At 40.5% G+C, this 26,709-nt stretch overlaps 1 protein-coding gene and 1 pseudogene across 1 annotated transcript in view; one reads left to right on the forward strand and one right to left on the reverse strand.

Moving 5' to 3' along the window:
* The window catches only part of Rp1 (RP1 axonemal microtubule associated), a 108,331-nt gene that overhangs the window by 12,118 nt on the left and 69,504 nt on the right, over positions 1-26,709 (reverse strand). Inside the window, exons 16-21 of the mRNA XM_075968044.1 lie at positions 24,486-24,617; positions 23,856-24,055; positions 18,493-18,579; positions 12,103-12,235; positions 10,974-11,125; positions 8,621-8,775 (exon numbers count right to left, since the gene is read on the reverse strand). Of these exons, the coding sequence (XP_075824159.1) occupies positions 8,621-8,775; positions 10,974-11,125; positions 12,103-12,235; positions 18,493-18,579; positions 23,856-24,055; positions 24,486-24,617 (859 nt within the window). The remainder of the gene's footprint in view (positions 1-8,620; positions 8,776-10,973; positions 11,126-12,102; positions 12,236-18,492; positions 18,580-23,855; positions 24,056-24,485; positions 24,618-26,709) is intronic.
* LOC142847328 (large ribosomal subunit protein eL28 pseudogene) lies at positions 16,232-16,652 on the forward strand (annotated as a pseudogene).

Raw genomic sequence — 26,709 nt, forward strand, 5'->3', positions numbered from 1 at the left:
TTTACAGCAAAATGACAGCTAACATCAAACTAAACGGAGAGAAACTCAAAGCCATCCCACTAAAATCAGGAACACAACAAGGCTGTCCACTCACTCCATACCTCTTCAATATAGTGCTGGAAGTTTTAGCAATAGCAATAAGACAACATAAGGGGGTCAAGGGAATTCAAATCGGAAAGGAAGAAGTTAAACTTTCGTTATTTGCGGATGATATGATAGTGTACATAAGTGACCCCAAAAACTCCACCAAAGAACTCCTACAGCTGATAAACACCTTTAGTAATGTGGATGGTTACAAGATCAACTCCAAAAAATCAGTTGCCCTCCTATACACAAAGGATATGGAAGCAGAGAAGGAAATCAGAGAAGCATCACCTTTCATGATAGCCACAAACAGCATAAAATATTTTGGGGTAACTCTAACCAAGGAAGTGAAAGATCTATTTGACAAGAACTTTAAGGCATTGAAGAAAGAAATTGAAGAGGATACCAGAAAATGGAAGGATCTCTCTTGCTCTTGGATTGGGAGGATCAACATAGTAAAAATGCCAATTCTACCAAAGGCAATTTATAGATTCAATGCAATCCCCATTAAGGTCCCATCAAAATTCTTCACAGATCTTGAGAGGACAATAATCAACTTTATATGGAAAAACAAAAGACCCAGGATAGCCAAAACAATCTTATACAATAAAGGAACTTCTGGAGGCATTACCATCCCTGACTTCAAACTCTATTACAGAGCTATAGTAATGAAAACAGTGTGGTATTGGTATAAAAACAGAGAAGTCGACCAATGGAATCGTATAGAATACCCGGATTCTAACCCACAAACCTATGAATACCTCATTTTTGATAAAGGAGCTAAAAGTATACAATGGAAGAAAGAAAGTATCTTCAACAAATGGTGCTGGCACAACTGGATGTCAACCTGTAGAAGAATGAAAATAGACCCATATCTATCACCATGCACAAAACTCAAGTCCAAATGGATCAAAGACCTCAATATCAATCTGAACACACTGAACCTAATAGAAGAGAAGGTGGGAAGTACCCTACAACATATGGGCACAGGTGATCGCTTCCTAGGTATAACCCCAGCAGCACAGACATTAAGGGCAACATTGAATAAATGGGACCTACTGAAACTGAGAAGCTTCTGTAAAGCAAAGGACACTGTCACTAAGACAAAAAGGCAACCTACTGACTGGGAGAAGATCTTCACCAACCCCGCAACAGACAAAGGTCTGATCTCCAAAATATATAAAGAACTCAAGAAACTAGACCTTAAAATGCTAATTAACCCAATTAAAAAATGGGGCACTGATCTGAACAGAGAATTCTCAACAGAAGAAGTTCAAATGGCCAAAAGACACTTAAGGTCATGCTCAACCTCCTTAGCGATCAGGGAAATGCAAATCAAAACAACTTTGAGATATCATCTTACACCAGTCAGAATGGCTAAAATCAAAAACACCAATGATATCCTTTGCTGGAGAGGTTGTGGAGGAAGGGGTACCCTCATCCATTGCTGGTGGGAATGCAAACTTGTGCAACCAATTTGGAAATCAGTGTGGCTGTTTCTCAGGAAATTCGGGATCAACCTACCCCTGGACCCAGCAATGCCACTCTTGGGAATATACCCAAGAGATGCCAGATCATATGACAAGGGCATTTGTTCAACTATGTTCATAGCAGCATTATTTGTAATAGCCAGAACCTGGAAACAACCTAGATGTCCTTCAATGGAAGAATGGATGAAGAAAGTGTAGAATATATACACATTAGAGTACTACTCAGTGGTAAAAAAATAATGACTTCTCGAATTTTGCATGCAAATGGATGGAAATAGAAAACACTATCCCGAGTGAGGTAACCCAGACCCAAAAAGATGAACATGGGATGTACTCACTCATAATTGGTTTCTAGCCATAAATAAAGGTCATTGAGTCTATAATTTGAGATCCTAAAGAAGCTAAATAAGAAGGTGAACCCAAAGAAAAACATATAGTTATCCTCCTGTCTATGGGAAGTAGACAAAATTGCCGGGGAAAAAATTGGAATCTTGGGGGTGGGGTGGGATGGAGGTAAGGGGAGATGGGGAGAGAAAGCTGAGAAGGTGAGGATGGGAGGCTTTGGAATTAGAAAGAATGGAGAAAAGAATAAATGAAAAAAGAAAATCTGTATGTATATCGCACATCTGGATTGCACATCCGGAACGAACATCCGGAATTAACATCTGGATTGCACATCTGGAAAAAACATCTGGGAAGCAAATATGGAAAGAACATCTGGAATAACACATCTGGAACAAAACAGCCGGAACACGTCTGGAACGAACATCTGGAACACATCAGGGGCGCACATCCGGAATGAAACATCTGGAACACATCTGGGGGCACATCTGGAATGAAACACCTGGGACACATCTGGGTTGAACATCTGGAATGCATCTGGGATGAACATCTGGATCGCACATCTGGAATGAACATCTGCGTCGCACATCTGTGTTGCTCATCTGAAAATTAAAGATCATTGTTAGAGTCAGAAGTTTGAGTATGAGAAAGCATAGCAGAGACTTCTCTAATGTCTGTTCAATCAAGGCCTAAAGAAGGTCTCATCTTCATGCCAGACAACTTGATAAATGCTGGGACCATAAGAGCAGCAAAAATCTAGTGAGTTCATGCCCACCCTCCACCCCACCCCCCCCCGCTGCTACATGAGATTGAATCACTCTGAAAGATCAAGCAGTAGTGGCTCACAACTTTAATCCCAGTAGTGGGGAGGTGGGGATGGGAAGGGATATGACTGGGTGGAGAGATGAATAAAAGACGGAAGGAGACAGGAGCTCAGGATTCAATCTGGGGATTGGTGGAGGCAGCACTGAGTCTGAGGACTTGTAGACACAGGATACCCCATTCGGTCTGAGGATTTCATAGAGGTAAGAACTAATGGCTGGCTGTTCTGCTTCTCTGATCTTTCAGTTTTCGCCCCTAATATCCAACTCTGGGTTTTTATTATTATAACCAAATAGAAATTGCAATACATCTGGTGTTCACCTTTAGGGCACAAATTAATGAAAAAGCCACTTGCCCGTGGTTTTGCAGTCTGGAACTACATATGGCCAGATGGCCAGAGTCTGGACCCCACCAGCTAGATTTTCCTTTCCTATTTTCTACAAGCCCTCTAAATTGATCTGAATTTTTCTGTTACGGTCTCTCTGCAGTAAGCTCCACAGGCATTTGGGCTCTTTAGGTGGGTTGTGGCTTTCCTTGGACCCCCTTCTCAGGCTGCTGCCAACTACTAGCTGCCTTGCAACCGTCTCAGCCTTCTACTGATCTATGCAATAGTAGTCAGCCTCACATCTTAATCACCATCATCAACAGATTTGGTGAGACAATTGGGAATTCTTAAAGGGAGGAGTTAGTTCAAAGAGAGTTTTTTCCCATGTTAAAAACTGGAAACACAATTCCTACGGAGAGAGTTAGGTCTCTGTATATTACGTGGTTAATGGTTTAAAATGGAGAAATTAAATGAAGGGATAATCAGTTTAGCCAGGATTGACATAATATTAAGTACCGTGTTGATAATCATTATTGTCGGTTTGATAATTCTTGGATTAGCTCTTAAAATGTTGTTTGATAAGAGTGCCAAGGCACAGACCTTAGAAAAACTCATTAAAACAGATATCCCAAAGACTGGTTAAGCAGTCACTGGAATCCTGTGAGAATATTAGATTTAAAGAGATTCAAGGAAGTGATAGTCTCATATGGCATGCATTCACCTATTGTGAAGCAGATGTTAAACTTGTGGTCAAGTTGTAATAGAATTATCCATCAAGACTGGAGAGATTTGGTTACAGCAGTGTTGGAGCCTGGTCCTCAATTACAATGAAGTACCTGGTGGAAAGAGGATACTAAGACATAGGGCTAGAGGTGGGGAAACCTCCTGAGACAAATTTCTGGTAGAGTAAGATTATGCTAATGTACAAAGGCAATATCTATATGATGACCACACCCTAGATTTATGTCATGCAGCAGCTTTGAATGCTTGGGACAGAACTGAAGAAATAAAAAAGAAAATTGAGTCATTTACTAAAGTCAAATAAGGTCTAAATTTAGGACCCATGGATTTCTTACAAAGATTGACTTCAGCAGTAAATAGAATGATGCAACATTCACAAGCTACACAAATAATAATTGAATTTCTGGCTTTTGAAAATGCCAGTTCTCAATGAAAAAGGATAATTAGGGCTTTAAAGGCAAGATCATCACCCTTGGATGAATGGATATCAGGTACAACCAATATTGAATCTCATGACCATGATGATGCTTGGATAGGAGAGGTAATTTCCAAAGGTCTGAAGAAAAATTAAACTGTCAAGTGATTCAATTGTGGTAAACAATGTCCTTTAAACACAGAGAGACGCTGGAATTTTACCTGGTAAGCCATAGGCTCATGGTGATACACAGATTAATGGAGATGAGTTAATTTAAGATATGAGTTAAGCAGAAACACAGTTAAGCTATTGGCCAAACAGTATTGCAAATAATATGAGTTTTGTGTTATTATTTCGGGGCTGAGCAGCCAGGAACAAACAAACGGCCTCTTACTATAGGCAGTTACAAAATCTACTATCATCTAAACTATTAAAGATATTTAAGACATGCAATTTAATGCTTAGCCACTTTATAGTGAATTTTTAATGTTCTCAGAACTATGCTCATAGCCATGCTAAGTACAAAAGTAATTCATTTAATGACAAGATTTAGCCTTCTACATGTATTTCCAGGGTAAAGTCTAAAGCAAATAACTGGAGAAAGTAAAGTTTGTTTAAAATCAGGTACACTTAATAGATAATAGTCCTCAGACTCTTCAGTGATTTGCTGGATATGGCATGTAAAAGGTTTATGAAAAGCTTCCCATGAGAGACACAAATGCCAGCTCCTAGAGGTGACCCTATGGTCTCCAAAGAAGCCAACGGGACAGAGACAACACCTGGACTTTTGGTACACTAACCACTGGGAAAAGGGAACTGCCCATGTCTCGCCCGCTGCCAGGGTCCTGCCCAGTGGTTGCTCTACTCCACCTGGCCAACGTAGGTCAGTTCCCAAAGTCTGTTCTCTACAGGAAAATCTTTGAGACCTTCTGGGTCTGTCAGCCAAAGGCCAGTGTTGCTCTGTGTGGCAGCTGATGATTAAATATGCTCTCCCATGTGACAGCTGAAGACCTGTGACCTTTGCCCCCAACTAAGCCATGAAGACCATGGGAGCCTAAGATAATCACCAGGTATTGGTAAGTATCTAGCATTTTAATTGCTATATAGACCATATGGTTTATACTTCCTTCTTTAATTTATTTTTTCCAATCTCTGATGTGTTGACAACTAGGTGTTGACAGCTGTAGCTTTGTCACCTTGACAACAGCAAGCACACTAGCTCCTCCCCCAGAGCTAGAGCTGCTATCTCTTATGTAGCCTCACGCCTCACTTTCCTACGTTTCCTTGCTCCCAGGCTCTGAAAGGGATAAATTCCAAGATGCTTTTGACCCCAAATTATTTTTTTTTTTTTTGGATTCCCAAGCGGTTACTATGACTCAAAGGCAGGAGTCTACTGCTCTTTCTACCATGTGAGTTACAGGACAAATTACAAACCATGGTAATGCTAACATATCTAAAACATTTGTAAACTTAAAAAAAATCACATAAACCTCAGGGAGACATGCTCAAAAATATTCTAGATGAGTGTGCCTGCCAACTAACATCCTTAGTTTCCCCCTACTGCCTATTCCTGAGGGTAGGATCCTCTCTCAGACACAGTATCTCTATCTCTTTCTGGTCTTGGACTCCCCTCTCTCAACTACCAGGACCATGAACTTAGAATTTGAAAAATACACCCAAGATAAAAAAATGTTTCCCTTACTCTCCTTAACTTTCCCTTCTATCTCTAGCCTATATCTTCCCCCAACAAATTTCTAATCAACTGAAAATTGGAAATGCCTGCAATGAGATAGCCCCACGTATATCTTTGAACATAGATCCCCAATGGTTCCAAGGTGGTCTGCCTTGCCTAACTCCAGGGAGGTGCACATAACCTGGGAAGGTAGTGAAACAGAAGTCCCACAGCCTGTCTTTTGACCATCATTCCAACCTTTCTGATGCCTCCCACCAGACAATGATGCCCAATTTCAGCAGAAAGTAGCTATAGAGGAGATTATTCCACGCCTTTATCATCTACAAAAAGCTGGAATATCAGGTCTCAGTACCTGGGACCCCTTCCCAGGACTTCTCACTCCAACCCCTACTTTAAACGTCTCCCTCACAGGGGCTTCCACTTCCCTTTTCTCAGCCTGATGTCTATATAACCCAGCTATTTTGGCTAGACAGATCTCTTGGTCTCTTAGCCCAGACCACCTCTCTTGGTCGATGACTGTTCTCTTGTTCTGCCTCCCCGTGACTTGTCTCCTGGTCCAGTGTTGTCTGCTGGCCCAATTCAGCCCAGACTTTTCTCTCCACCTGCTTTTTCTCTTATACTTACAACAAACATCTTCTTAATAATGAAGTCATGTCCTCTCCTTTTCTTGTATTCTTTCATTCAGTATGCTTTTGAAAACTGGCATTGAAAACGATAGAAGAAATACTTGAGTCTATGCCTCCACCCCCACCTGAAAAATGAGCAAGACTCATCCCTGTGCCTCATTCTGTCATTTTCCCACCATCACCTCTTGTCACTGTCTCACCGAGGAATGGCTCAAAATGACAAAGAAGAGCATGGAACCATGTGGCAGCCAAAAGCTTGCTCAGAATAGCAAGGGATGATTAACACTGGCCTCTTCCAGAGAAAAGCCAGGGAAGTCAAAGGATTGCTCACCATCTCCTGGTAAGTTTTATTATTCTTTTCTTCTATAAAAAAGTGTTTTACATTTCTGTACTTTATCAAAATGTCTACATCAATTTTTAATCTATGTTGTTCATCACCTCCCTTTATTTCCAGAAAGAAGAAAGGAAATGCTTTGTCCATAGGTTAATTATTTTGAAAATGAGCAGATTCATAAAAAAAAAAAACGTTTAATGAGACACCTGAAGTTGTTTCCAAAATAGAGAATTCACATAAATATTATGTGACCTCTAAGGGTTCCCAGCTTGGTATTCCATTGTGTCCACTCTCTCCTCTGTTTCAACCTCATCTTTAGTTATTTTTCAGAAAAATTGACTAAACCCCCACTTCATACAAGAAACCATATTGGAAATTAAAATGAAATGCATGAGGGTGTGTTCTTAAGAAGCTTATCATCTATTACCCAAGAAAAACACTTCCACAATGACAGTGATATTATGAACACATTCTGAACGGAGTGCTAAAAAAATCACTTGAGGATTTTATTGTTTGTTTTTGTTTTTTTTTTTTTGTTTTTTGGAAACATGGTCTCTCTGTAGCTTTGGAGCCTGTCCTGGAACTAGCTCTTGTAGACCAGACTGGCCTCGAACTCACAGAGATCCGCCTGCCTCTGCCTCCCAGGTGCTGGAATTAAAGGTGTGCACCAACACCAGCTGGCCTGCACTTGAGGATTTTAAAGAGAGTAAATATGAGTTCACTCCTGGTGAGAAACCAGGGAAAGTTTCATAGATGGACAGCTGCTTGTCTTGCACATGGAAAGATGGAGATTTCAACCAAGAGGAGGGAATAAAATCAGCTACAGCACATGAAGTCTTGGGAAATGAGCAGTGTCCTGGAGAATGCTTAAGGAAGGCTGCAAACTGCACTTTACTGATAAGAATTTTAAAGCTAGGAAGTCAGGATGTTTGGTTCATTTGAAACTCATTACTACAGCCCCTGTACACAGGAGCAGTCTGGAAGAAAGATCTTCCTAGCAAATGGACGTATACCAAAAGAAGGGTGCAGGGTCACCGGGCCTGCTCCAGGGTCCTTTCTTGTACTGTACACCACAGGACTGAGTCTATGGCTTATTCGTAAGTTCACTAATTTAGAAAATACTTTCTGAGCATCCATGATGTTTTGTTTGTCCTATGAACAAGACTTTGATTATAATTTCCTGAGAGCACAGGCATTTCCTGTGGTTTTCTTGGAAGGACCTCCAGAAGTTGCAAAGCCAATAAGCAAGGAAAATATTTAGTAAATCACAACAGTGATGCATGCCTTTGGGTTTCCCAATGCCTTCGTTTTGCCCGACTTAGCTGCATTTCTGCTGATAATCTATTAGGGAAGCTCAGGATGTATTCAGAATTCCTATATGGGGCTATGAATATAGCCAGGAAGCGAGGAGCAAGGACTTGTTTCAGCATGAGCAACGCTAAATCCAATCTCCAGCACCACACACACACACACACACACACACACACACACACACACACAAAGTCAAATCTGATCTACAAGTTTCCCATACTGTGTCTACAATACTTTATTATTTTGAGGATCAATATAGAAGCTCCATTCCCTTCGATATCGGGCCTTTGCCTGTGACTGAAAAGCTGAACAATAATTAACATAATGTCATCTTTAAATCTGGGAGTTCTGAGGCGGAGAGTCTAGGCAAGCATCTGAAGACACACACAGGCTCGGCCTCAGCAGTTTCCTCCTGCAGAACACTAAAACGAGATTACCTTTCACAGGTGAAGACGGATTCTGACGCTGTGCCAGTCTCTTGGATGACAATCTTCTCACAGTACAAGCCCTGGGATGTGTCGCTGGCCTCGCAGCGCAACAGCACCCTCTGCAGGTTTCCAAGAGACACTGCTTCTATTTGAAAAGCCTCGACCTGGTGGAGAAAAACCCCAGGGAAATAACTAGAGACCAGCAAATGATAGACGCTGGCAATGTGAGTGGCCTGAGGCTGTCAGCCGTGGCCCCAGCGCTTGAAGAGAGAAAACACTACTGAAGTTAACAGCAAAATGGGCAATAAAGGAAGAAATCATAAGCAAATCGCTATGTACTATATATATTTCTGGCTGTTTTCTCTTTTCCACTTTATTTTCTGCCTTGGACTTTCAGATTTGAAAGAAAACACAACAAAATGGCCTCTAGCTGCCCACCCTGAGAAGTGTTTGCTCAGGAAGCAGCTGGCAGCATGTTAAATGTCGACACCTGCAAAGGCGTGGGGGACAATTTGCTTTTCTCACTTTCCTTTCCCCCATCCTCAGCAACACCTCCACACACCTTCTCTGTCAATGGACATCGAGTGTGCCCTGGGGTTCCTTCTGACAGTGTTCCCAGAAACCTTAATTCCTAATTCTTTTTTTTTTTTTTTTTTTTTTTTTGAGATGCAGGACCTGAATGAAAGCCCTGCTGGTTAGAATAACAAAGACTCCTCCCCAAAGGTCATTGTTACTGGCTGCTGGTTTATCTGAGGAAATTTAGTTAAATTTGACAAGCATTCAGAAAAGACAGTTGTCTGTTAGCTACTGTTACTCTACTTCCTGGTTTATAAAAAAAATGAATTAAGAATTGCCTGTGTTGCCTTCCAGGGTGAGGCAGACTTAGCTGTGGTCTGGGGGTCACTAAATTAAGTTTCAACTTAGTCACTGCAATGACATTCCCAAGTCTGGGTTGTTGGCTGGTCCTGGTAGAAACCTTCTCTTGGTTCAGCCTGTCTAACGCTGCAGCTAGTTGAGTAGATATGAATCCTCCTGTGTGTGCCCTAGTAATCCTCTTGCTTTGTCCAGGACACCTTTCAAGGGGATACTCAGTAATAAGTGTCACATATGACAGAGGAGCCCCCTGACTTCTTAACCCTTTTGGCAAGGCTGTGATATGCCATGAATTAAAGAAAAAAAAATTTTAAGGGATAAATTCTGCAATGATTCTAGACTTTTAATGATGCCTTTAAGCTTATCCTTTGACTCAATTTTATTTGGCCTGCAACTGTACCTTCTATTCTAGTTCAGCTTCAGTCCACAGTGCACTGGCCTTACTGTAGGAAAGGCCATCTGTGACGGTGAGCTGAAGTCCAGCCATAAAGATGCTTGTAAATTCTTAGCCTGGCACCTTCGCTAGATCTCTTGATGTTGTCTGCCTCGGAGCACTGCAAGTGAGCTGGGTATGACCCTGTTCTCGCCATCCGTTAGAAAGTGAGAGTCGGCAGAATCCGGACCTTACACAAAGCCAGCCAACAAATTCAGGGGAAAATGTCACTGAGCACTTGGAGTAAGATGAATGGTGTAATATTAAAAAAGCCTCTCTTTTTGCTGTGAATTAGTTCACACGTGAAAGCAAACACTGGGCATGGCATTTGTGGTCTCCTCCAATCAACTCTTCTTCCTGTTCATCGCAATGGACACTCTTCTATTAACATTCATGAGTAAAAGGCTCAGGTGAGTCTTATTTTCTCTGATGTTTCAGAATTCACGAGTCAAACACATGAGGCTGAGAACAGCACTATCAAACAGTCAAGGTGCCCTTTTCTTAGGAATACACCTTAATCCTACACTTCCAAGTAGTGCTTTCTTTCCAAATACATCCAAAAAGTGTCAGAAATGGAGAGGGTCCGTTCTGTTGAGAACTCCCAGTGCTCAATTACACAGTTTTATATAAGACAAAAGGGTCTAACATGGGGCTTGGTTTCATTCCAGTTATCTTAAAGGAACGCCCCTGCGGCAGTGCATGAAATGAGTTACAAGCCTTGTGGCCTGACCAGGAACAAGGCTGTGAGTCCATTAGGAAGATATCCATGCATATTCTCCTTCAAATCTTTTCAACTCAGTTTGTTCCTTTTCTTACACCACTAATTCACTGTATTTTCTTTCTTCTATTGTTCACTACACATTTAGCACATCCCATCAGTCTTTTATGAACAGCCTCAAAAAAACCTTTGAAGATAAGCAAAAACAAGACCCTTAATGAAGTCAAGTCGGGACACTTGAATTAAAGCTGCTCTAAAGTTTGGCTGAAGACTGCCAAGCACCCTTCACTTTCTAACATTCACAGGGCCACAGCAGAGAGAGCTTGGCATGAACTCACCTGTCCTCTCTGAAAGCGCACAGGCATGTTGGATCTGTGGAGCAGTCGAAGGCCCGAGTCTCCCCTTTCCCCGTAGAGACAGAGGGAGACTTCAGACTCTGTTGCCTCTTGTCTCACCTGCCCAGTGTACACATCAATGTGGTATCTCACCACTGCCAAAGCAATGGGGAGAGAAATCCAGAAGAAATAGATTACCTCAGAATTCAAGCAAACAGAGCCTAAATCTACAGGTTCTCGGGCAGTAACTAGAAAAACTTACATGACAAATCTGCTGTCTATATTTTCTTCCTATTGAAAAACCTTTGACCCTTGGATTTTTATTCTAAATGGACATTTTTTTCAAATGGAGAAACAAGAAATTCCTTAAAAGGCTGGTATGCAAACAGTATAGGAAGGCATTTTGTCATTAGCAGTGACTGGGACCTGCTTTCATAAGTGATGCCTAATGTTGAAATGATGTCAGAATATTGTGAAGAAATAGACCAAGACTGTCGTGATGGGTGAGAGGCCAGCTGGCTCTGGGAAAGCCAGACGAGGCACAAGCATGGAGTTCCTTATCTTCACAGCCTTAGCTTTTCTGACTATAGCTGGACCATAAGAAGCATTTGAGAGCTATTTAACCCTTTATCCACCAGTGACTGAGGTGCTGCTTCTTAATGAGAAACTAGAATCTGATGTCCGAGTCCCCTCTGTGTGCCGTGATTACCATTAATGAATAAAGAAACTGCTTTGGACCTGTAGCAAGGCAGAACTTAGGTAGGCAGGAAAAGCTAGGCTGAATGCTGGGAGAAAGAAGGGAGGAGTTAGGGAGAAGCCACGGAGCTGCCACAAGAATCAAACATGCCTAAACTTTGCCAGTAAGCCACTGCCACATGGCGATACACAGATTAATGGAGATGGGTTAAATTAATATTTAAGAGTTAACCATTAAGAAACTAGAGCTAATGGGCCAAGCAGTGATTTAATTAATACTGTTTCTGGGTGACTGGGAACCAATAAGTGGCCCTTCTCCAACAAGAATGTGAAGAACAGAGAAAATATTCTCCAAATTCATAGTGCAGAAAAGAATTCAAGCACCTACAATACAGTTAACACATGCAACATAGGCTACCAAATATTAATAACACACATGGAAAAACAGGCTCTCCTTCTTTCATTACAGGAAGCTCACAGACAATGTCCCCATCTGTCTGATTCCAAGAGAGCCATGCATTTGCCACAAAATTTAGGGTCTTCTTGCTCTTCATATGTTCCATTGTCACCTGGGTTAAAAGAAACAATGGTCAAATGGAGTAATTTATAATTTTTCATAAGTCACTACATAGAAAACACAAAGAGAGGTTGTTCAACGTGGTCACTGTGGTGGCAGTGGAACGGTTGTTAGCAGTGGTTTTCTAGAAGCATCGATGAGATCTTTATTTGAGAGATATTTTGCTAAGTGGCTTATTTTCACCTTCAAAAAAATCTTTTAACCCTCACTAAACAGGTTGGTAAATTTTTGACAATCTTATCCTCATGGAAACAGAAACTTGGACATTTGAAATGGACTCTGTACAATTGAAGGATCTCAATTCTGCCTGTGGCAGTAACCAAAAAAGTAAACTACTGGAGAAATTCAAAAGGAGAATCTTTTCATGTTAATCACTAAAGCAAGGCACACAATGGAATGCTTTAAGATTTCTCATGTCCTACAAGAGCACTTGAGCACATTCAAGCTTGTAGCAAAGCCCAAAAACTGTCTGCTCATTCTAGCATGTCTTCAGGGTCCTTCCCTGAAGCATCTTCTGCTACCCAGTAGCAGAAGATTATCAGAAGCCTTGCTTCTTTGGGCTATTTCCCCATGTCATTGTCTTCATATCTCAGTAACCAGCACAAGTCTTCTAGAAGGAGCTTCACAAAGACAAAAGTCTTTCCCATTACACAAGGGATGAAATGCCCATGAGTTTATGTGGGTGTTCTTAGTTATGGGGCTCGCAATCCATTGTCTTAGCAACATACTGAGTTGCATGGTGATTTTCATGAGATCCCCTTGACCACCCAGTCCTGGTACTGGAAAACTCATTTGATGACAAGAGATGGCCATTTGAGACTCTGTCACTCCCATTATTAAGAGACCTCATTACGGTCATCTTCATATATTTTAGGATTTCCCACAGCACTATGTTTCCTTACCATCCCTCAAATGCCCCTCAATTCTAGCTGTCTTTCTCTATATTCTCTTCCTCGATCCTTTGTCCCTTCTCCTTACCAATCTGATCCTCCAGTTCACATCTCATTCCATGCATAGTCCATCTATAAAATCCATTCTATTTCTTCCTCCCAGGGATGCTCCTGTAAGCTCCTAATCCAAAGGCAATCTATAGATTCAATGCAATTCCCATCAAAATCCCAACAAAATTCTTCACAGACCTTCAGAGAAAAATAATCCACTTTATATGGAAAAACAAAAAACCCAGGATAGCCAAAAAAATTCTATAGAATAAAGGAACTTCCGGAGGCATTACCATCCCTGACTTCTAAGTCTATTACAGAGCTACAGTACAGAAAACAGCTTGGTATTGGCATAAAAACAGAAGAGATATTATAGGAGACTTTCAGCAGACAGAAAATTCTAAAAATTGGAACCTGGACTAAAATGATGATAATACAATGAAAAACATTAAAAATTAGGGATACAGTCAGGCAGTGAGGTCACTGGGATTCATGGGATTTGGGGATCATGAGAAGGAGCTAGCTCAGGGAATGGGTAGGGTTCTGACTTGGAAGGTAGGTAGGTGGCAACACCATCTGCTTACACTAGCAAGCCTGGCGGAAGGAAGCAGGCTGTGGTCTGGGATGAAGAGTTCTGGTAAAGTTTTACTTAATCCTTTCCCTTGGTGTGTAGAACTTGTGGGATAGGACTCAAGTAAAATTGTGCCGATCTTGAAGTTAGAGAAGCCTTAGAAAGCCACAAATTGTGAGAAATTAAACATCTTTTATGCCTATAACTTCAACTCTGAAGTTTATAACTTGATCTGAAACAAAGTGAATTCAAGAGAAGAAAATATAAAAAATCATAGATTAAAAAGTAACCATCAATTATTTGATAATACTCACTAAAATGCATTCCAGTCTTTCTTTCCTCAACAGTCAGAGTTAATTTCTTCCTGATTATATTCAGTCATACGCACCTTCTTTTGAGTCCAAGTTACTCAAAAGTTAAATTAGAATCAATTCAGTCACCTAGATTACTGCTCAATTATAACTGCATGGGCACTGACTGGCACAGTTGGTCAATGTGTCAAAGGAAGTCAGACCTCCAAAAGTACCTTTAATATCTGTTGACTAACAGTGAGCCATGCCATAGTACACAGATAGCTCTATATCACAGGTCCCCCTAATACCTGGATAGTCCTATGACACAGATTCTCTAGTGCACTGATAGCTCTGAGTCACAGGTCCCCTGGATAGTCCTAGGACACAGATGCAACACTTGCTAGACTCACTGACTTTCCCCAAACAGTAACATGTTCTAAGTGAATTCATTGCTAATCACAAAATGCTATTGGCTGTAAGGAGTGCATCGGTAACAGCTGGGGAAGGGACCCCATGGGATATGGTTAATGATAGCAGATGTTCATATTTCCTTAGTCCATTAAAGGCTGTCATGGATCATTATGGAAACAAAACTTCTCTTTTAATTCATAAATAGTATTTTCTCCTGACTTTCATGAGAATCATCTCATTATTCTATCTATATTAAAAGATCTAACACTTTGGCTTTTGTTGTAGCTCTGCTAAAGAGCCTCTGAGTGTGAACAAAACTGCAGGACTGAGGAAATACACGTGCTGGTGCCAGCGGCAGTGTCAAATGAGGAAAAGGAAAGGGCCGGACTTCTAGAAGTAATTTTTCATCATAGTATGAGCTATTCACTTTCCTTTTAAAACAATGATGCAGAAACTAAGTAACGTCTTTACAATAAAATACCCAGCCATTGCTTCGGTTTCCTAAATGAGCAGAAAGGTCTAGGAATGCCCTCAGCAGAGACTGAAGCTCCATTGCAGAGCTTGCCCTCATGAATCATAGCCTCAAAGGCGAAGGGCTTCACAAGACAACACTGCCGTACAAAATTGCTTTGTTTCTTAGAAACCTTAAATTTCTAGATTGCTTTAAGAAGAATGGTCAAGATCAACAACACTGATGACAACTTATGCTGGAGAAGATGTGGGGTAAAGGGAACACTCCTGCATTGCTGGTGGGAGTGCAAACTGGTACAGCTGTGATGTGGGAGTGTCATACATCAATCTGTTGATTTCATTGGTTAAGCAATAAAGAAACTGCTTGGTCCTCATAGGTTAAAACATAGGTGGGAGGAGTAAACAGAACAGAAGGCTGGGAGAAAGAAGCTGAGTCGGGGAGTTGCCATGATTCTCCCACTCCAGGCAGATGCAGGTTAAGATCATTCCTGGTAAGCCAGCTCGTGGGCTACACAGATTATTAGAAATGGGCTAGTCCAGGTGCGAGAGTTAGCTGGGAAAAGGCTAGAACTAATGGGCCAAGCGGTGTTTAAAAGAATACAGTTTCCGTGTAATTATTCCGTGTAAAGCTAGCCGTGCAGGCAGCTGGGTGGCGGGACACAGACCCGCCGCTCCTAAACCAACACAGCTGCTTTGGAAATCAATATGATGATTTCTCAGAAAATTAGGAAACAACCTACCTAAAGACCCAGCAACTCCACTTTTAGGAATATACCCAAAGGATGTTCAATCGTACCACAAGGATATGTGCTCAACTATGTCCTTAGCAGCATTATTTGTCATAGCCAGAACCTGGAAACAACCTAAATGCCCCTCAACCGTCAAATGGATAAAAAAGATGTGATACATTTACATAATGAAGTACTACACAGCAGAAAAAAATAATGACATCTTAAAATTTGTGGGCAAATGGATCTAGAAAGCATCATATTGACTGAATTAACCCAGATCCTGAAAGACAAATATCATATGTACTCACTCATAAGGGGCTTTTAGACATAAAGCAAAGAAAAACCAGCCTACAATTCACAGTACCAGAGAACCCTAAGAGAGACATACCTGGAACTAATCTACCTGGGAAAAAGAAAAAGACAAAATCTGCTGAGTAAATTGGGAGCATGGGGATCATGGGAGAGGGCAGAATTAAAGGGGGAGGAGAGGAGGGGAGTGGAGGAAATATATAGCTCAATAAAAAGAATTAAAAAGTATCCTAGGGCTCTTTCCGTCTCCGTCCACCATAGAAGAGGAGGCGCCGCCATGTCTGTGCATCTGCAATGGATGGTCGTTCGGAACTGCTCCAGTTTCCTGATCAAGAGGAATAAGCAGACGTACAGCACCGAACCCAATAATCTGAAAGCCCGCAATTCCTTCCGCTACAATGGGCTGATTCACTGCAAGACAGGGGGAGTGGAGCCCGCGGCCCACGGCAAAGGGGTCGTGAAACGCAGATCCGGTCAGCGCAAACCAGCTACTTCTTAGGTAAGGACCACCATCAACAAGAATGCACGGGCCACCCTGAGCAGCATCAGGCACATGATCCGAAAGAACAAGTACCGCCCCGATCTGCGCATGGCGGCCATCCGCAGGGCCAGTGCCATCCTACGAAGCCAGAAGCCTGTGGTGGTGAAGAGGAAATGGACCCGTCCCATCAAGAACTCCTGAGCCCTACACCCCAGAAGCAATAAAGAGTCTACTGACCTTTTTCAACCAAAAAAAAAAAAGTATCCTAGGTGCTGAGAAAAAAAAAAACAGAATGCTAAGAGAAAAAGAAAAAGCCTGTAGCTAGGAGTTCCTATATAACTGTGGTCCCAGAGTCTTATCACTCTCAGCTGCGAGGAGCGCATCATCTACTAATTCCCATTGGTGCCGTTGCTTGGCTCCCTGCGACTCATGTTAAAGAGCAGCACTCAGCTCTGGCTCTCTGATTCTCCAGCTCTAAGTGCAGTGGTACTTGATGTGAACCCAGTGCTCTGGTGGTTCTGGAAAAGTCATTTATTTTCAATTTTTCTCTCATTGCTGCTTGAAGCATGGAAGCGACAAACCACCATCCACTATTACATTGATGAGCTTTAAGTAATATAAATTTTCTTGTTGCTTTGTTTCATAAACTAAGCATTTACCTTGTAATACATGTTTTCTTTATTAGACATGTAATTAGCTATATTTATTCCTCTTTTTATTTTATCCATTTCATATTATTTTCTATAAAGAAATTTTTGAGTTCTCATTAAAAGGAAACTACATCCAAGAGACAAATAAATTTCCTAAAATATATTTGAGCATCATGGCAGCATTTCCACGGACTGTGTTACCAGCAGAGCTGAACACCTAGGTCATAACATCTCAGTCACCAAACTTTTCTACTCAAAATTATCAGAGCAGGACAGGAATCGATTCATCAAATATTTCAGCAAACTTAACATTTTCTCATTTACCTTCATTATAAAACCAAAGATACAAGAAGAAAGATCACAGATAAGATTATGAAATACTTTAAATGGAAAAACATTTTGTCAGATTTTACCAACAGTATCTGAATTTTAAGCCTCAAATATGTTAAATAACATATCACACACTGTAAAGAAATCAGTGACAGATGCCGATGTTGAAGTAGAGACATTCTCTAATTCAACTTTAGCATTTTTCTTAAGTATAACTTACTGTTTCCATTGAGAAACTTAAGAACCACTAAGGGTTTATTACTATTTTTAAAAGCAATGGCTGAATGGCAATGCTTAGGGTTCTCTAGAGACCAATGTAGAAGACAGACATTTATTAAGTGACTGTAGTAAACTTATTTGACTTCATAGAGCCCCAGTTTTCTCATCTATAAAGTAGGAACATCAATGGTAGCCAAATCAAAGAGTCACTGTTATGTAAACATACAACAACATTGGTAAGGCAACTGGCATCTTACAAGCATTCAGCAGACTTTACTGACAAGAACAATTGCAAAAATAAATAAATAAGATATCCAAATACATATATGGTGATGACTTGATTTCATTAAAAAGATAAAATATCCACATTTGAATATAATATATTTATACTAATAAGCACATTTATCTTTCAACTATATTCATATTTTATATACAAGTGGATTATATATTTATAGAGTGAAGATCCAAGTACACATGGAAGAGATTTACAGGGAAAAAAAAACAATCTTTTTGCATGCCAATGATAGAAAGACAACATTTAAAGACCATGAACTACTTAGATGGTCATAAAGATCACAGAATAAAAATGCCCTTTGAGTCTTCCACATTGCTATATTCTTCAGGTTTTCACCCATTAATTTCTTTGTTCCCTTAACAAATACACAAAAAAAATGATATTGTTAGAATATACTTCATCATAGTGAAGCACTTTAGAGTATGGTCCACGATGTTTGTTTACATTACTTAGGACAATTTCTAAGTCACTTCCCATTTCCCACTCTGCGTGGACTGCTTGCCCTTTCCATCAGCATGAAGTACAAAGCACAAAGGGAAGTCAGTACCGTCTGTAAGCTCCACTCCGGTTTCCCACTCGTTCCGTCATGTCCTATCCTGATCTTGTATATCTCTCCAATGCTTCTGAGAACAACCTGGATGGAATGCAAAGGGGAGAAAGTGACTAAGATGTTCTCAATTAATCATATCCCAATGTTCTTGATAATTTTCAGACTGAATGCACTTTGCATTTGTTACTGATGGCTGAACAGCTATTACAAGGCCTTGCAGATGTAATCCTCTCCAGAAGCTGGTCGATGGAACTCACAGGTGCAGAATGAGAAAAAATTATCCCATGCCAAAAGAAAGGAGATGAAAGAATGGGACAAAGAGCATGCCATTTTCTCTGATCTCCACACACGTCTCAGTAGACCAACCTTTTTGCTTGCCAATGGCAGAAAGGCAGCATTGAATTTTAAGACAAAAAAACAAGAATTTTTACCAATAAAAGTTAAATGTATAGGTTTTACAAGTTTATAGAAAGCACCTGTGTGTCCAGAACTTCCATCTACTCTTTAAATCCTCTTCAACTCCTCCTTGAAGATGTAGATATCATAGCTCAAGGAAGAGAAATAGTCCCATCCACAAATATATGCACTCAATTAGGTTTTATTTTGGAAAATTGGCATTGAAATTTCTGTGAACCCAATGGAAATTCTTGTGATTTTAAGCTGAAAAAAACTATGGTATACATCTCTGCCTCATGTTTTCTTTATGTATTGAATGGACATAATACATTTAAAACAAAAATCTAGTCTTTGCACAAGATCACAGATATGAAAAGTAAAAACAGTGGCGCAGTCTTCATCTTAGAAATACATATAACATAGAAAAGAATCAATTTGAAGGCAAACGTTTATAGTATAATAAAATAGGCCCAGATGTGGAACAGTAAAGATTTAGAAAATGAACTATAGCACCTGATCAATTGATTAATAAAGAACTACTTAACTAATTGTTATGATAGGTAACCCTCTACTGCTACAGACCACTGGTAGAGCTTCATTAAAATATCCTGCTGCAGGCTACTGTAGGCAGGTATGAGGAGGAGGTTATAATAAACTATTGTAATTGCTGACTGGGAGAACAGAAAGCAGGTCAAACCTCCTTATTTCCAGAATTGTTCTCAGTGGCACAGCTTGTAGATTAGCTCTTTCCATGAGAGGAAGTAGGAATTTGTTTCATCATTGGGGCCCATTTTGTCTCAAAACGATAAACCAACCTTTAATTACACTTTTGTTGTCCTTAAAATCAATTGGCACTTGAGTATAAATTTACGTTTTCTTCACATTCTAAGTGAGGACACTAAAGGCATGTCTGAAAAGTCCCCTCTCTTGAAACATGTAATTTCATGCCTGTACAGGTTACATCAGGAAATAGGAGCTACCCAGAACAGCAATCAACTCCATAGTAGCCAGGTGCAAGGAATTGATATGCACTGCTGTTCAGCACAGCTTGGCTCCAGGGACTGACCTCACTAGAGCAGCCAGGGAATAAAGAAAATATGAAAACAAAGACAAATAGGAAGGTTGGGAGCAGGTGGGATTGGCTGTCTGATGGAGAACCTACAGCATGCAGAAAAATCAGCATGTTTGCCATATGCAGCTGAACATGGAGGTAGGGTTGATAGTCTACAACTGAATCAATGAGGCAGGTATGGCTAATCTCTATAGGCACTGTCTATAGAATAAAGCAATCTTCAGGATGTAAATATCTGGGGAGAAATCTATGGTGGACATTTTCTGCACACACTTTTCCCATCTGGGCGTAAACCTGAGAAATGTTATGTCATCCCTCTGAACCTCACCCAGAAGAAAGGCTTTGCCAACTTCCATGGGTCTGCAGCTTTGGTCTTTGACCCAGTATCAGTAACACCCACCCACCAAGGACTTGGTATAGAGTTTCCTCAGCTCCCCGACATGCATGGTTTCTTCAGTGGGCCAGCATCTCACTGGGAAGGAACGCTCTTCAAGAAGTCTACTTTATAGGATGGAGACACCCAAAGAAGTTGCCATTTCTTTAAGCATACACATTGTATACACATCAGGCTCTCCATGTATAGCATGTGAACTCATGGGCATTGTATACACATCACCCTCTCAGAGAATAAGATGTGAACTCAAGTCTATTTGATCAGATTTGCTACACTGTTTTCAAAGACACTTTGTAAGAATACTTGAAGACTGAAAGGAAAAACTTAAAGACAAATACAGAAGCAGCAAATTATGCAATGCAAAGGAATACAAGAAACAGTATCACAGATTTAAAAATGTGAATGAGATCATCCCAATTTAGGATTATCCAGTTACCAAGAGGCACTGGCCCCAGTGCCTCATGTTCTCCAGTCCAGGCCTTCTTAAACTTTAGTATACATACAACATTAACTGGGAATCTCACTAAAACTTAGATTCTGAACTTAGTAAGTATGGAGAGTGTCCACTTCATGCAGGCTCCATTGGTTACTGGTGCTACCTATGTTACTGTCTTGGAGTTCCACATCTATAGAAGCTGAGAGGTTTCCTAAACCCAACCTCCATCACTGGAAAAATGGATAAACAATCCATGTAAAGGAACAGTGATAGGTTCATTTTATCATAATTTCATATTCCCAACACCAGGGCCTCTGTTCTTTACAATTTATAATTAGCTTGGAATTATGCTTGAAGATTGTGAACTTTTGATTTTATACCTAAACCCCAATATATCTTAATCAATCAAACCAGGAACCATTATACATTTTTGTTGATAATAAATAAGTTTGTTTATTGCAGTAACATAAAATTTGTGCTTTGATGAATGTTTTCCCTGAAAGCAGCGATGGATATTGCTTGAAGAGGCTGTAATTTGTGGGCAGATATCAGCGAAATCGAGTGGATGAAGCAGAACTTTCTATCCCAAAATTTTCATCCTCTGAAGCAGTGATTGTGCCATATAGTTAGGGATTGTGGGGCATCAAGGAGAAGAAATGAGCCCATTCCTTGACCAACACTACCACCACTGTTGCAGTCATGGGTGCATACCATCAATTTCCTGAGCATAGTTCTCAGATGTGGTATCTCTGGGATCCAGAACGCCGTCATGGATCAGTCCTGCAGCAGACAACCCAACTGTGACCATGACTGTGTTTGTGCAAGTTTAGCACTGGGAAAAGATTTAGAGCTTCTTGCTGTACACAATCTGTCTTGTGCCACACACCACAATCTCATCAAAAAAATCATTCCTTAGTGAATAGTGAATTAAGAGAGAATGACAGTTCAGTAATGACTTTTTTTTTTTGAGCCACTTCATGAGCACCCACCCCTTGACTCTTTTGACCTTTTCAGTGCGTTTCAGGTCACCTCTGAGTTCTTTGGCAACTTCTCCGATAGTTGTAAAAGGATCAGACTTGACAGTTGATCTCACTTGGTCACTGTGAATGTGCAATGTTGGGACACTGGTCCTGATGATAAAAGTTCTCCCTCTGCAAAACTTCTTGATTCTCCCCACCCCCATTGCTTCTGAAGCAAATGTGTTTTGAGACTGCAAGTTCCTCTGCTGCTTTATAACCCATTTGGAACTCGAAAAGGAATATATCTTGAATTTGCTTTTTATCCAACATAATTTCCATAGTATAAGATAAATATAAAACAAACAAGTCATTAGCCAAAACCATAAAGCGAGAGAAACACACATTAAAATGACATACGACTTGACTGTGTTTATTGAAGAAGATATTCCAATATTCAACACTGCCCATTTCAACACTGTAAAACCTGACACAACTACTTTTTCACTGACCTAATACATTTATTATATATTAAATAGGATTCTTTCTTATGGCTTATCCATGTTATTTGTGTCACACATCTCCCCAGGATGTACACAGCATGGAAGTCATTGCCTCCATTCTACACATAAAGAGAATATGGGTCTGGAGAAATTAAAGGACATATTGAAGGTCACACAGTTGTCACACAGGAAGTCAGCACCCATCCAGCTTGCCTGGCTAACAGTCTAGTGTTGGACCAGGACTAGTAACAGTGACTGCACCTTAGAAGCACTTAGGGGGCTTTTCACAACATCGGCGTCCAGGCTGCACCTACATGAAATGAACCAGGTTCTCTGGAAGTGAGCGGTCGTCATCAGTTTTTACAGCTCTCTAGGTGTTCCCATGTGCCGTCATGAGCCCCTAAGATTCTACCCTGGTGAAAACTTTTCAGAAAAAAAACAGGGAAAGAATTAAACAGCACATCAATAGATATGGCATATGGTATATTATCAGGAATGCCATACTTCTGCTGGTGATTTGGGGTTCTAATCCTAAAATGTATTCTGAAAATATTTTTCAGAAAATGTATTTCTGAAAATATTTTTCAGAAAATGTATTTCTGAAAATATTTTTCAGAAAATGTATTTCTGAAAATATTTTTCAGAAAATGTATTTCTGAAAATCTTCAGAAAACCATTCAAAACACACACACACACACACACACACACACACATATATATATATATATATAAGAAGTGATCACCATGGGCCACATCAAAGCATCTCCCATCACTGTAGACAATCACGCTCCATCACTAAACTCCAATAACAAGCATTAAGTGTAGAGCTACAAGCTCACAGCTGAAAATGCAAAAAAAATAAAATCTGAGTGTTAGTGAGGCCAGGTGCTGGTCCTCTAAACAGCCTTGGCAGCCTGATGAGTCAGGTTAGCCTCCATAAGTCTCTATTCCCTAGTGTGCATGGGGACACTCTCAAGGGTGAGCCACTGTTGTTGAACTAATGCACTAAGCAATCATACAGCTACCGCCTTGAGGGGTTGGGAATTAGTAACGTGCAACATAACTGTCGAAATTGAAATTTGGCCAGTGCTCCCACCAACTAGACAAGCAGCCAGCTACATTCAAATCACAGCAGCTCGGCAAGAAATAAGTGTCAGAGAGATGAAAATGGGCGTGGGTAGAGCCTCAGAACGTGCTCTGTGAAAATGCCTAGGAAATGATTTCACACACATGCAGTTCAGCTGAGCAATGTCTGAAAGTATACCAAGTGTAGAAAGAGGAGCTTCCACTACCCCAAGAGTCTCCCATTTATTTTGATTCAGGTATAAATTGAACTAGATTTGATGATTTCTAAAACAATGGCTTTAAATGAATAGTCCTTAAAAAGAAATTTTCTTCTGTAACCTTTCTTACCTCCTTGCATAAGAGAGATGAGCAAATACATTTGTTTTGATTATTACAGTAGGAAATAAATTAATTAACTAATGGTGCTCATAACAGACTGTTTATTTTATACAGTCTCTGTGTGTATATGTGTATGTGTGTTCTCTATCACATGCCTTTGTAATGTCCAAACAATAAAATGACTGCTGATTTTGATTACCTGAAACTCATCCTTCTGTCCTGGAAGGAAGAGCTGTTCCGGGCTGTCCTTGGTCAGACTGATTGGTCCAGTGGCTCCTTCATCTCCATACACCCAGAGTGTGACATTGGCCTGAGTCCCTGTATCTCCGGTCAGCACTAGTACCTTCCATTTGTCTTCTGGCAGAAGAGTCTCAGGACTGTAGGGATGCCCGCTTTCTTCTGTATAGAGTGTGAGGAGGACATAAAGAGCGGATTAGGTATAGTAGGCTAACAGAATCCTTTGTCACACTGGCGTCCAAGAATATCAAAAAATGTCAAAAGGAGCATGGGTTATGTAGGGTGAGGGAGGCACTGAAGGGTGGGCACCCCAGGGGGTTGACTTGTGCTGATCTCATCACAACAAGGTTCTGGGCAACTGAGACTCGACCACTGAAGAAAACCACAGGAACACAATAATCAAATATAGAAACTAGAAATCCAAACGTTTGGGAAGTGAAGTGCTTGGTTCACAGTCCACGCACCTTTACAATAATGGAAATGGAAATTATTTTGATTGTATTAAATAATATAATATTCTTTGTAAAGCAACTACAAGGATGAAGCAGAGTAAAGAGACAAACCAAATGAAGAGGCAAAGGCTGCTGCTTACTTTCTGATGCCAATGGTGAGGGGCGTCTGGCCGTGGACTTTGGGGGCATTTCTTCCTGGTATCTTGGCACATGGATCTTTTCTTCCCCTTGGTTGGGTGTTGCAGACATTCCCATTGGGTTTTCTCTGCCAACTGAAATTAAGATTTAAAAAAAAACATGAAAAATGAGATCACTTCAAGATCCCTGCTTCTCCTCAGAATGTTCACCATGTGCTCAGCATCAAGTCTAAGTTTCTTTGTGGTTTGCATTTGCCTGCTCAGATCATTTCACTCTTGTTACACAGTTCCCAGAAAACAACCTTTCATTCTTACCAGCAGGCTATGCCTAAGTGGCTTTCCCATAAAGCCTGTTCACTGTTAGTATTCCAAGCAATAACTTAACATTACAATATGAATCAAATGACTTGTTCAAGATATTTTCCTTACAGATTCTAAATGAAAGCTACTTGAGTAATCTGCTGTTTAGCCTTCCTCAAAAGAAAAGACTGACTAAAGCATCCTTCAAATGGAACTTCGTGCAATCTAGAACATTCAACCAAAGAAATACATACATATCTATAAATGAAGGAAACCACTAGCTGCTTTTCTTTCATCTACAAAAAACAAGCAGTTTGAGAGAATGGTAAAAAGTGGTATCTCCAGCTTCTTTGAAATGAACTTTCTGAACACATTTTCACTTAAATATTTGTAAGACTTCATAGTGGCATGGAGGCCTTTGTTTTCATAAACACACACTAAGAGAGCCTGGAATGTTAATCCCACAGGTTTGTTCCTTCAAGAGAAGAAACCCAGAACCTGCTCTCCTCCCTAAAAGGACAGAGCAGACAAGCTTTCTAGCCTATTAACCTTTTGCTATCTGTGTGGCTGGTATTTTTCGGGTACAGAATCCTTCCCAGACTACTAAAACTGTTTTTCTTGGTCCAACTATAGAACCGTATCTTTTGGACTTTACAAAGAACTCTGATACGGTCACATATGACCTGCTTTTCTCTTACTTTCTCACTGAGGACATTCATGCATGTGTTGTTGCACATGCAAGACTGAAAAATTATCACCAAAAGGTTTTCACCAAATTGTACTGTGCTTAAGTCTACCACTGGAGCTCAGACTTGCAGGTTTGCACTAACATCAGCTACGGGGTCATGTGCAGCTGAGCTGCCTGCCTTCTTGTTTCCCGCAGCTCACAGCTTTGCTGACTGTGAATGCTACAGAGTCCCTCAAAGACTTAAACCTGAAATCCTTTTTCTGAAACTTTAATTGTTACTGTTATGAATTATTAGTGCATTTGGATGCATATGGACACACACATGTCATGGCACAAATATGGAGTGAAAATGGAGTTTTTTGCATTGTTTTGTAGTTGGTTGTTTTTACTCTTTACTCCTTGGGAGGGACCGACCCACCATCCAGCTTCCAGTTAATCACATGGAGGCTTATTCTTACTTAAGAATGCCCGGCCTTAGCTTGGCTTATTTCTTGTCAGACTTTCTTAAATTATCCCATCTACCTTTTGCCTCTGGGCTTTTACCTTTCTCTGTTTCTCTATGTCTTTTCTTTTTGTTCTGTATCTGGCGGCATGTCTGTGTGACAGGTCCCTTATTTTCTTATTCCTTGATCTTCTCCTCCCAGATTTCTTCTCCTATTTATTCTGTCTGCCTGCTAACCCTGCCTATCCTTTCTCCTGTGAGGCCGGCTAGTGGCTGTTCAGCTCTTTATTAGACCCATCAGGTGGTTTATGCAGGCACAGTAACACAGCTTCACAGAGTGAAATAAATGCAGCATAAAAAAATGCAACACATTTTGTGCATCATTAAACAAATGTCTCATGACATGAACAAATGTAAAATATCTTAAAATAATATTCCACAACATTGTTTCTTTCCTCCCACCTTCACATGGGTTCCAGGAATTAAACTCAAGCCATCAAACTTGTACAGAAAGCACCTTTACCTAACACTGAGTGATCTTGATGAACCCATGAAATTCTTACTGTCATAAAAATACAGTCTCTAACCCATGTCTTTAGTTCTATATCTTTTCAGGGTATTAAGCTGGTGTCCATTGATTTTTTTTTAATAAATAGTGTAGCTCACACCATATTACCTGGCCAGACATAGAATAAGGAAAGGCCAAGTTTTCTGCATGAATTAAGCCTGTGTCCTAAAACGTTGCGTGGATTCACTCTGGGTTCAGTGCTCTATATGAGTAGGACACTAAAGTTGAT

This window comes from Microtus pennsylvanicus, chromosome 3 (genome assembly GCF_037038515.1).
Source record: "Microtus pennsylvanicus isolate mMicPen1 chromosome 3, mMicPen1.hap1, whole genome shotgun sequence".
NCBI classification, from domain to species: domain Eukaryota; kingdom Metazoa; phylum Chordata; class Mammalia; order Rodentia; family Cricetidae; genus Microtus; species Microtus pennsylvanicus.